Source organism: Branchiostoma belcheri, unplaced genomic scaffold (assembly GCF_001625305.1).
Source record: "Branchiostoma belcheri isolate BF01 breed outbred unplaced genomic scaffold, Haploidv18h27 scaffold2, whole genome shotgun sequence".
Classification (NCBI taxonomy): Eukaryota; Metazoa; Chordata; class Leptocardii; order Amphioxiformes; family Branchiostomatidae; genus Branchiostoma; species Branchiostoma belcheri.
In genome coordinates this window covers 7,799,383-7,812,062 of record NW_017803490.1, presented here as the reverse complement: position 1 = coordinate 7,812,062, position 12,680 = coordinate 7,799,383, and the positions used below count along the sequence as shown (strand labels likewise).

The window sequence follows — 12,680 nt, the reverse complement described above, 5'->3', positions numbered from 1 at the left end:
ATGTGTGTGTGTGTGTGTGTGTAGCTGTGTGTGTGTGTGTGTGTGCTGTCAACCACCCCCTGGACTCCTCCACTTACTACCGTTTCAGGTTTAACCTGAAAATGCATATAAAATTACCGAATCAACGAAAAATTCTCAATAATAAAGAAACAAGAAAAAATACAACAACTCTAAGTACTAATACTTCATAGGGGTGTAACATCTTCGATTTCTTGTTTCATTTTGTCCAGGGGCTATCTGCGTTCCCGGTAACATAGCAGGAGTGCTACTCGGAGGTTTCATCACAAGAAAGTGGAAACTCCGCGGCCTGCAGTGCATGACATTCGTTATCATCTGTTCTGTTGTGGGGACGTCGTTGGGCGCTCTCATGTGGATCACTCCATGCGATTCTTCTGGGGTGGCGGATGGGGTTGTACAGTGAGCGAATTCAATTTTGGCGACGCCACTGAGGCGGGGTCATTAGTATTGTACTGAGATTGAGAGGAACATATTCTAGAAATTACGTCAATGTGTTCCCTATGTAATCGGTTTTGCAGTCCCTATGGTGTAGCTGTCGGGGTTGTACAGTGAGCGAATTTCAATTTTTGGCGACGTCACTGAGACGGGGTTATGAGTATTGTACTGCACTATTGAGTTGAAAGTATACTAGAAATTCCGCCAATGTATTCCCCGGGCATTTGGTTTTGACAGTATCTGATAAGAATGCTTTGCACAGAGCAGGGAAGACCTCTACTGCTTTAGTCATGCAATAGTTTGTATACACTTTTACGACTTTTTATCAATGTTTTGAATAAGCTAAATGTTATAAAGTGATATAAAAGAGTAACAAAGACCAGTTTGTTTCGGTTGTTCGTAGCTATAGGATATCTTTCATAAACTTTTACCGGAGTCGAGTGGGGAAATGGGCGTCTTTTCTCTTTTTTTGGTGCCTTCAAGACGAGTTGCTATCTATAGAAGCAACATCATCTTATGTCCTCTTTCTGAACACAGGTCCTGTCCTAGCAGAGGCTGCGCATGCTCAGATAACAACCCTATCCCAGTGTGCGGGGCGGACGGCGTGACGTACTACTCCGCATGCGTGGCCGGGTGTCAGGGTCTCCATCCGCTAAACGGAACAGCGTTTCCGGTAAATATGTGATTATTAACTGAACCTAAGACAACGCTTTAGCTTATAGAATATTATCATATAGCCAGAAGACGCACGTTGAGCAATCACTAGGCTCCATTTCCCCCATAACCCTGGTCATTAATATAATGATACACTTACCCGCTTTTCAATTGGAACACCATTCTGTTCCAAAGACGCAAATGGAACATGCGTTCTGTTCCAATGACCAGAGGTGACCTCAATTTGAACACGTTATATGATCAAATGGACAGGCCCATGATATATTTAGTTTACAAACTTATAGTTATAGGACCCGAACCGACCATGAGTGATGTCGCAGTATACAGGGCGGTCATTAACCATATATCATCTAAGCATGCATGCATTCTGGCTACAACGATCTAAGCTAAGGGGTCAAGAAAGAATGGCACATTCTACTCAGTTGAGTCATATGCAGAGGTGCTATTTAAAATGATCTGTGGTTCTTAACGCCTGTGTCTGTTGAGAAAATGATAATAGTCTGGTGGTTCTTATGTAAAGGTCACAAGCCCAATATATAACCTCTTGAACTAAAAATCCTTTTGCAAACACAACTTTTGAACGTGTTTACTGACTGAGACAACCAACATTAGATAGTACTACTACAGGGTCCAAATAAAAGGGATAGACTGACTGTATCCCGTGTTTTTTCAGACGTATAACTACACAGACTGCGAATGTTTGCAGTCTGGTACCTGGGCGCTGCAGGGACACTGTAGCACGCCTTGCCCGCAGTGGAAGTTCATCCTCTTCATGGCCTCAGCCTTCTGCCTAACATTCTTATCCGGCATGCAAATATCACCTTCGTATCAGATCTACATCAGGTGAGCATCGTTACTGTTCAAGTAAATTTTAGCAATGTGTAATCAACATTACTTTAACAATAATACCTTTTGACAGCATATTTTAATGATATTTTGTATTGACCACAGAGCAATTCAGGCATCCAGTAAGGTTGCCTGTGAGTCTGTTGTCAGAGTGTATTGTGTACATGTATATATGTTTGAGTTTTTAAATAAACCATTCTACTACTACTACTACTACTACTACTACTACTACTACTACTACTACTACTCAAGCAGAGGTTGGTGGGGAAGGCTGTTACCTTTCTATATATGCCCCAGTTTTTCTGTCGCAGTAAGCATATGAAATAGGTCACAAGAATTTAAATGAATTTAGATTCTAATACTATTTCCAGTATCTGATCTTGGTCGCCACGTTTAATATGTTCACGCGAGAACATAGACTGACGAGACATTGTGAGAGGTTGCACTAAATAGAGACTGCAAGTGGTAATTGGTCTTTTCCCCCTTAAAATTAAGCGTATAGTCAGCGTCAATATGATGCTCTTGATAATACAATCATTAATTTCATACGTTTTATCATAATTTCCCTACTGGAAAAGATTCACTTTGAGCTTTGTGCTTTTCAGATGTGTGAAGGTGGAAGAGAAATCCTTCGCACTGGGCATCAGGCATTTAGTGCAGAGGCTTCTCTGTAAGTTTCACATTTCTAACGATTCAGTCGTTGGTGAAGATCATATTATCTAAACAAGAAGGCGCTGATATAGTTTTATATTTTCTGTCCAAAATACAATTTTTGCTAGATTTGATAGCTGAGCAAATGTTTTTTTTCTAGTGGAATTCATCTTATATGATAACAGGGTGTTCTTATGGCCTTTTATTTAGTCTTCTATATGTCCTATATTAGGAATGGGCAATCAGAATGTGTAGCAATAAGCAAGTGTACGTCTGTGTTTAAGTCTGTAATGTGTTTTAAGACTCCATGAAGAATAGTGAGTATAAGCGTATACTCACTAATGGAGAGCATTCAAATAAACAAATAAACAAACAAATTAGTATAGTACAATTGTCATAAAGAGAAGATTGGTGAAAATATTCTTTACATTTCGCCCACAGCGAATATCCCTGCTCCGGTGTATTTCGGGGCGGTCATCGACGGGGCCTGCACCATGTGGCAAAGGTCATGCGGAAGTAGCAAAGCATGCTGGGTCTACAACAGGAGGCAATTTGCATACGGCTACCTCGGTCTCATGTACGGGTTGTCTGGTGGGGTGATAGTGTTCTGGGTAGCGACATGGGTGGCTCTTAGGTACCAGTGGAGAAAAACTAAGAAAGCTAAGTTACAGGCAGCCAATGGGATCGCGGCACCCTTTGACACTGATGAAACTAGACTGTAACAAGATGGCCGACTAATGACGTCACAAACCAACATGGCTGTACCCAGGTACAAGGGTTAAACAGAATAGGTTTCCCTTTCGCAAACGTATACCTGTAATTATAATATAGAAAACATTGGTTTATGTAATAAAGTGTATGATACACATTGGCGGGAAAATCCTACGTCTTAACATATCATACAATTGATGTGAAAACGCACTTCACTTTCCATTGTCCTCTAAACAATGCTAAAAACATAACACAAAACTTCCCATCGGGAATAGTTAAGTACGAGTAAAGCTTAAGCATGTACAATGTACAGGCTGGCTCAGGAAAAGGGAATGTATCTTTCCCCGTGTACAAACAACCAGAATAGTGACGGCTAGATTAAATCCTAGCTAATTATTACATTGTCTCTGCATTGTATTCTTAAGCCATGTCAGAGTGTTCTAGGTGAGAGAACTTTTTGTGTTGGACCAAAAGTTTTAACTTTAAACATGTAACTACCAACACAGATGAACTTTCATGATACTACTAATAACATGTTAATGCTGATTGGACTTACGTGCTACGGACGGTCTTAATAAACTCGTTTTGCGGTAACATTACAGCTCTTGAAATGTGATTTTGTTTTGATCATGACATAATGACTCGCCTGTTCGCATGAGATGGTTAACTACACGTGGAAAATTTAAAATGTTCTCCCACTTCAATCCTATCTAGACGGGGGGGAGGGACAAAAGTGCCCGCGCCAACTTTGATGTCGGATAGCGCCCGAACGGCTTGCGCTAGGGCCACCAAACTTGGTGAATTTTCCTCAAATATTGTTGGCAACAATTTTGTATCAGTGAAGTAAGGTAATGATTTTTTGTGTTGCCATGGCAACGGGTTTCTGACAGGCAATTTTTGTTTCAACAATAGAATTTTATGGGTTTTATGTCAATGTGGGCCGAATGAGAGCCCGCCACGAATCCCCAAATAGCCCGGTCTAGGTAGGGTTAAAAGATTGGACACACTGGAATTTTCAACTGAAAACCTCTGGTTGTTGAATAAACAACCTTATTATATACTGACAGAAGTCTTAATGTTGCAGTCGCTAGGTGAAGTGACGTAACCTGAGTCATTTGATTTCGTACCAACGACCGTATCCGGATGCTTGTCAGCATCGCAATTGTCGCTAGGGGGCGCCATTGAGTGGTGCTGTACACGCACATAGTCACTGGATATGTTGTCTTGTATTGGCGCTTTTTGGCTTTCTGCAGTGACGTGACCGGAGTCATTTGATTTCGTACCAACGACCGTATCCGAATGCTTGTCAACATCACAGTTGTCGCTAGGTGGCGCAACTGGGTGGTTCTGTACACGTACATAGTCACTGGATATGTTGTCTTTCACTGGCGCCCTTTGGCTTTCTGAAGTGATATAGCCGGTTTCGTTTACTTTCATGCCAAGGACTGTATCCGGATGCTTGTCAGCATCGCAATCGTCGCTAGGTGGCGCCACTGAGTGATGCTGTACACGTACATAGTCACTGGATATGTTGTCTTTCACCGACGCTCTTAGGCTTTCTGAAGTGACGTAGTCGGATTCGCTTGATTGCTTGGTGGCGATTGCATCTGACTGCATTTCTGTATCCCAGCCCCTAGGTGTCGCTGCTAGAGCATGTTGAACATAGTCTCCTTCCATGCTGTTATCTACAGCGCCGCCACTATTTTCAGGTGTGGCGTTTGGCCTGTGGGAGATATCGAACACAGTGCAGTGCAATGTCGAAAGGTAGTCGCTAGGTGGCGCACGTGCACTGTGCGGTAGGTCGTCGTCTGCCACATCGTCCACCAGCGCGTCCGCATCTCCAAGAGCGGTGGAGCCTGTGAAGGTAGAATCCGGATCCGATCCAACCGATTCGCTGCTACGACCGAGTGATTCCAGCTTCGGTGCGGCGACCCAAAGATCAGCGTGGATTCGAACCAGTGACTCAAAGTTCGCCAAGGCTCTCATTTCGTTCGCCCACGAATCTACCTTCTCGCGTTGCCCCGTCTGCCTTCTTGACGTGATGGGTGACATTTTTGGATGCAACTTAATCTCATTTAAGACGTCAGTATCCGTAGTGAAGTTGTAGAGATCTTCCTCCGATCGTTTCCCCGAATTCCACTTCATGAGAAAACACGAAATCACGATCAAGGCAACGACAAGACAGCCTCCTACAACTGCAAACCCTACCGTCTGCCTAATGTCGGTGGTTTGCGGGCCTGTACTAACCGTAACCCATGGTGTATATGGACTCTCAACTGGTGAAGACTCTGGACTGTGACTGTAGCGTTTGTAGATTGCGGAAACTGAGACGTTGTATGAAGAACCGGGCTGGAGCTCGGGTAAGACGGCCGTGGTGTTCTTGACGGTGACCTGGAGAACATTAAAACTCGTCATTATGAAGAAAATTAAACTGTTCTCCAACTCAAAAAGAAATTAACTCACCAGAAATTTTCGACTGAATCGCTCAGTTTTCATCGTCTTTATGACCCAAGGGGTCAAAGTTCGTTGTAAGTCGGTACCGCCCTCCGTCACGGTTATAAAAGTCGCTATGTAAAATTCGCAATACCAGCTTTGTATTCCTGTGGTTTAACAGCATTTGGGAGGAGGCTGGAATCCTTTTCATTTACCCGCACGCACTAGTTTGGGGGTCTAAAAGATAAGTCAGTGTGGCCTCACTGCAATATACTAACCTGTCGCAAGGTGCCGCTTGACAACTCCAAGTACCGAATCCTGTACACGTCAACACAATCGTACTCGTTCTCGGGCGGAAACCACGTCACGACGATCTTCTCTGACGTCACTTCCGCCTTCCGCAGGTTGGTTGGAGCCACGGCGTTAGTGACGTGTGACGGGACTAGAACTTGTTCACCTGGAGTCAAGTCAAGTCAATCTTTATTGCACAACAATTGTAACGGGTACAATGCATGGCAAACTCTTCAGTACTACATATCTGACTTAACATCTACTCTCACGTCTACAGTAATACCTACAAGTTCTATGTATCGAAAATAACATTATACTATTTCAAAAAGGTAATATAGTACATGTATATATATACAATCTATACAACTTATTAGATATATTTGAAATATGCTTAACCTTCTATTTCGATTACCTATTCTGTGTATTGCTATGATTGTTGTTATTGACTATTTTGATGTTGTAAATGTGTTTTTGTATGGGGGAGGGCAACTTGTAAAGGTGCGTATGCACCTGTTTTGCCCTCCCTTTCACTTTGTGAAAAATTCAAATAAACAAATAAACACCTGGAGTGCATCCGGCCGACGTGCAGGCCGAGGGTTGAACTGTGTAGGTGTGAAACGTCGTCAGGTCCGACAGTCGGATGTGACTTGCGACGGTCTCTCGGATCGTTACATGTTCGCCTGTGCCTGTATATTGACGAGATCCATCGTTAGAGGGAGAGCAACGACAACGAAAAATAAGGGTCTAATCAAAAAGAGAAGGAAGGAAGGAAGAAAAGAAAAGAAAGAAGGAATGAAAGAAACGAAGAAACGAATGAAAGGAAAAGAAAGAAGAAAGAAAAGAAAAGAAAAAACTAATGAAGGAAAAAGAGGTAAGAAACAAATGAAAGGAAGAAAAGGAAAAGAAAGAGAGAAAGAAAGAAAGAAATATAGAAAGAGAAAAAGAGAAAAAGAAAGGAAAAAGAAACGAATGAAAGGGAAGGAACGAAAGAAGGAAGAAAGAAAGCAAGAAAGAACAGTAATAATGATAAAGAATAAATAATTAGCAAAGAGCGTGTTATATACCTATGCTGCGCGTTATTGTAACCTTGTATTTCGTGATGACGCCGTTCGCGTCACTGGCAGGCGGCGGGGTCCACCAGACACGGATGGCCCTGAAGCTACGGGTCTCTGTACTACAGTTGGTGGCCGGTAGGGGTCGCCATTTCACTTGGGTTGGTCCGCTTGAGGGCTCTGGAGGTTTTCATGATAAAAATTACTTCATTTTATTTGTTGTTTCTTGTTTTATTTATTGTTTCTCACAAATACAAACACATCCTTTCGAAATAAAATTCAAAATAGACATTCATGGAAAATAACAGACATATCTGTAAAATGGATAGAATTTCTGCAGATTGACTACATATTATACAATGGAGTTAAACTCCATGATTATACTATTAGGCTCGCCCCTGAGGCGTCGCCAAAAATGTACTCAGCCCTAGCATTTATAAGATGTCTGAAATCATGGTAAGTCTCGCCTCTTCGATGTTTAGGGGGCGCCATGCAACATGGGTTGGTCCGATTGAAGGCTCTGGATAATAAGTACTTTATGTTTATTTGTTGTTTCTTATTATGTTTAACTAAGGAAAACACATTGTTTTTGCTCAGTTTCTTCTTCTTCTCGGAACAGTGACCTCTGACCTGGTCAATGACATGAATAAGACCGTCTCTCACCATGGTAGCTGGTGTTGGCTTACATAATGTTGCAATTTTATAGTAGGAGGGATTTAGACTCCTGTCACCATATATGTGAATGTGTTTGAGCAGATAATACGCGAAAGTAAACATTATTCATTTGCTTTGCAAATGTTACTTTTCTAGTTTTGTTGTTTATGAATACAAACATTACTTAAAATAACAGACATATTTGTAAAATAGCTAGAATTCCTGCAGATTGGCCACGTACAGATTATACTATTAGGCTCGCCCCTGAGGCGTCGTCAAAAATGTACTCAGTCCTACCATTTATCTAGATGTCTTCAGGAAATCATGTTAAGTCTCGTCTCTTCGATATGTAAGAAATCATTTCGCTGCCATTTGTACATTGCCGAAAGATGTAACTAGGCGGCCCAAACTCATGTCACTTCTTTCTTAGCCCAAGAGCTATCTACCGTCTAAAATTAATGACACTAGCATGTCCAGATCATGGGATATCAAAACTGGAAGTTCTGCTGCAGTACCAACAAAAGCCGCTAGGGGGCCCAAAATCTAATCAGTTCTAGGTCTCATCAAGACCTACCCACCTACCAAGTTTCATGACAATGCATATGAAGCTTCTGGGGTTATGCTGTTCACAGACAGACAAACAAACAAACGCTACTGAAAACATAGCCTTCTTGGCGAAGGTAATTATGTGTTCGTTTACTTGGTGATCTGGTTATGGATGGCATACAGCCAAATAGCCGCTGGCTGTAACGTGTTAGTTGCTTATTAAAATTCACCACATGTACATATGTGCAAGGGCTGAGGGAACAGGTATAATCACCTTTACTGGTATGACTGTAACAGTGGGGGGTTCATCGGCGCTACCAACTGACCCGGTCGATGGGTCTAGACCTTTTAGCTGATTCAGTAGGAGCGTCTGATTGTAAGCTATCGGTGAACAGCAAACTAACGTGGTCTTGATGCTTGGTCGCTTAGGCCACACCGACTTAATTTAATGGATGACATCCTCTGAAGACCCCAAACTAGTGCGCGCGGGCGAATAAAAAAAAATTCCGTCCAAAAATGAAAATGCTACTAAACCACAAGGATACAAAGCTGGTATTGTGAATTTGCGGCAGTATATAGCGACGTACACGACAATTCGGCTTTTTGCGGAATTTATGAATTGGCACTGTACGTGTACGTATGTACTGAGTTCTTGAGTCGTGGATCCTCGGTAGCCTGGGTGCCCGCGGCTCCGTATTGTCGCTAACTACCATGGACTAGTACCCTGGCCAAGAGCCATACCAGAGCCTCGGAGGAGGTGATTTTTTTTTTAGAAAATCAATGCGCGCGCGGATGTCATTCATAAAATTAAGTCGGTGTGCGAGTTAACAAGAAGTGCTTTGAACGACATATTAGCCTTAACTATGGGGTTAATATGGTCTGGGAAGCATGTTTGAGGAGAAAATCTTTTGCCTTCCCGATGTCGCAGGCAAGGGCAAATTTTCAGGACATACAGAACCCACCACGTTCTGCATGAAAATCAATAAAAAAGGCTAAATAAGTGTCATAAACAAAAATAAATGCCTACGAAAAATGGTATTTATAGCCAGATTTGTGCATGGGCCTCCCTAACACTATAAGGCTTGTGATAAGATCAGTGAAATTCCAATCCAAACGCGCAGTTACAAGTATGAATGCGCGCTCTCTTTTAACGACAAAGAAAATGGCCTTGGGCACCACGTGAATCATCGACGCATTGGAATGTCAAAGGTCACAGCAAGTAAATTTTATGGATGACATCCTCCACAGACTCCAAATCTAATGCGATAGGGCGAAGGCGGGCCAAAAAACAAGATTTCTAGATTTTGACATAAGCTTTGTTAAACAAGACATGATAGCTATATATTGTGCTAAGTTTGCTGCCAACTATTACAACATCCATTTTTTTTTCTAATCAGTGCAGAATGAACCTGATCTTAACATCGTATCTGTATCTGTATCTGTATAGCCGGTATAACCGCCTTTCGGCGTAACACACCAGCTTCGCAGGCACGCGGCGCGGCGGCAGCTGGCTATATTACACCGATCGACTTGTTACACCTAACCCGTATAACGATGGTCTTCGGTTCAATATGTCACATCAATTCCCCTCGCTTGATTACACATACATACCCTTATCAAATACATTATACACAATTGCATGGTACATAATTGTCAAAAAGTAGAAAATCTCTCTGAAAGAACATTGTCTCCTTTCTTCATATTTATCTGCCATCCACGTTCCGACATGGCAACAGTCATATTTGCCCATTTTCGGCGTGTTGACCACTGTCAGAGGAAACAAAATTTCTTGTTTTTTTTTCCAAAATCAGGGATAAATTAATGCGCGCGCTGATGTCATCCATGAAATTTACTTGCTGTGGCCTAAAGAGTAACTACAGACGTTACATATAGTTCACTTAGCATGAATACAGATCACGCCAAGCACGCATGACTAACTACTTAATCTTTAACTACACCTCTGAGGCGGGCCTAGTAGTATAATCTGTAGTCAGTTTGTAGGAGTTCTAGCTTGTATATGTCAACATTTACCACGAAAAGGACTTTTACATTTAGTTTCATAAGGGTGATGAGTACTCAAAGTGGACCCTTACCCAGTTATTACTAGAAAATTATACTATCAATTATACTATTTCCTGAGAGGGATGAAGGAGGCTATTTACATCAGGGCCCACTACCCTTCACTTAACCGCGACGGGGGCCGACATCGTCTACAAGATACCTTTGACTGAGTGTTGACGTAACACTTCAAGGAAGCCACCTGACAAGCCTCACTGGGTCAGTCTACTGAGGAAGACCAGAGTGACTGGTTGAAAGCTCTAGGACTAGGTGAGAGAACTTTTGTGTTGGACCAAAGGATTTCACTTTAAACATGTAACTACCAACAAAGATGAACTTTCATGATAGAAAATTGTACTCACTGCCCTCCGCTGTCCGTTGGCAGACATCCTCGCTTGGCAAGCCCCTCTGAACAGCCCAGATAGACTTCACGAACCCTGTCACTTCTACACAGTACACCGCGCCCGGTCGCAATCCCGTGATGATACACTCCTCCTTTTCCACCACGAAGTCTCGCGCGTTCTCGCGGTACCCGTCCAGCCAATACGAGACGTTGTAGAAAACGAAAAATTCTTCATCGAAGTCTCCCATGGTTGCCATGGTTTCTTGGTTGTATCTGTGATAGTAAGGTGTTGCAGGGTGTTTGATTCTGACCTCCAAATCCCGAAGCTGCAGTGCTGAGGAGGTGTCCTCATTGGCTGACTTAGCGATGACGTCGACATCGGGTGGACCAATGAGAGTATGCTTATATGGGCTGATGAGAAACAGAACATGTAATTTTAAAATAAAACATTAATTTTTGTATCAAAGACAGGAAGCTTGACTTAATTTTAGACAGAATTCCGAGTGACTAAATTCTGAGCTAGTGACATGTATATAGATAGATAGATAGATAGATAGATAGATAGATATAATCTGCTATAATCATACTGAATAGCATCTTTTTTTGTGAAAATCTAGTTCAAACTATGGAATCCACCCCGATTTCAAAGTTAGATTTTCAAAGCTTACCAAATTTCCCCACCATCAAAACAGCAAATTTTCAATAATTCAAAGCTTACCAAATTTTTCCCATTAAAACAGCAAATTTTCAATAATTCAAAGCTTACCAATTTTTCCCCATTAAAACAGCAAATTTTCAATAATTACCTGAACCATTCCGAAGTGATGTTCCAACGACTCGGTCCCAGAGTACTCACTGCACGAACTCGTACCCACCACCCGTTCCAACGGGGTCGAAGTGGCCTTCCCGTCTCTTCATCTCTCGCGGAAATCTCGTCAAAAAACCTACAACAGGGGCCCGAGACTCCCCTACAGTCAGAAATGAACTTCCAGGTATCATGAGATCTCTTGTACTCTTTGTCGTCGATGTACTGTGCGTCAAACGTCACGTTTCTGTCGTCTGAAGTTTTCCCGCCATAGTTTCTGTCGTCTGGCGTTCTCCCGCCGTGGTCTCTGTCGTCTGAAGTTCTCCCGCCATAATTTCTGTCGTCTGAAATTCTCCCGCCGTCATTTCTGTCGTCTGAAGTTCTCCCGCCATGGTTTCTGTCGTCTGAAGTTCTCCCGCCATGGTTTCTGTCGTCTAAAGTTCTCCCGCCGTGGTTTCTGTCGTCTGAAGTTTTCCCGCCATTGTTTTTGTCGTCTGAAGTTCTCCCGCCATGGTCTCTGTCGTCTGAAGTTTTCCCGCCGTAATTTCTGTCGTCTGAATTTCTCCCGCTGTAATTTCTGTCGTCTGAGGTTTTCCCGCCATCGTAGTCCCAACAAACTTCGTTGTAAAGATTTCTCGAGTTGATGTGAACGTTTGTGGGCGAAGGTGGTGCCTCGCTATCTACAGAACGTTCAGTTTTTGAGGCAAAATCGTTCATGGCTGACACACGCCCCTGGGCCAGGGTGAAGAGTGTCGCTAGGACGGATAGAAACACCGCCACGACAGTTTGAAAATCACCAGCGGCCATGTTGCATCCGTGCCAAACGTGAAAACGACTGGACCACCTGTATAAGTCTAACAAGTCTGTTGGCCGTTGTTCAAAAAGAAGCAGCGCCGTAGATTGTTTACAAGCATTTGTTAAACATGGCGGTTTAAATGTTAGCAAATCCAAATGCTGTCCAACTAGTCGGTCCACTTCCGGCACGTTCTTCTGTCACGCACGCACCTACACGGTACACGCCCACCCTAAAAATGTCAACGCGTGAACATGCATGAGTGAACCTATAGTCTGGTAACCAGCAGACTGCCGTGAGCTCAGCGCTATCCCTTCGGCGCCGAGAGCGTTTGGGGCCGCCAGCCAGGCCTCAATACCGCGCTTGGTG

At 42.9% G+C, this 12,680-nt stretch overlaps 1 protein-coding gene across 1 annotated transcript in view; it reads left to right on the top strand.

Annotated features, from left to right (window-relative positions):
* The window catches only part of LOC109468920 (solute carrier organic anion transporter family member 5A1-like), a 10,526-nt gene extending 6,874 nt beyond the window's left edge, over nt 1-3,652 (top strand). Inside the window, exons 10-14 of the mRNA XM_019767300.1 lie at nt 231-417; nt 991-1,126; nt 1,802-1,971; nt 2,580-2,644; nt 3,067-3,652. Of these exons, the coding sequence (XP_019622859.1) occupies nt 231-417; nt 991-1,126; nt 1,802-1,971; nt 2,580-2,644; nt 3,067-3,347 (839 nt within the window). The 3' untranslated portion in view covers nt 3,348-3,652. The remainder of the gene's footprint in view (nt 1-230; nt 418-990; nt 1,127-1,801; nt 1,972-2,579; nt 2,645-3,066) is intronic.
* Nucleotides 3,653-12,680: the final 9,028 nt, after the last annotated feature.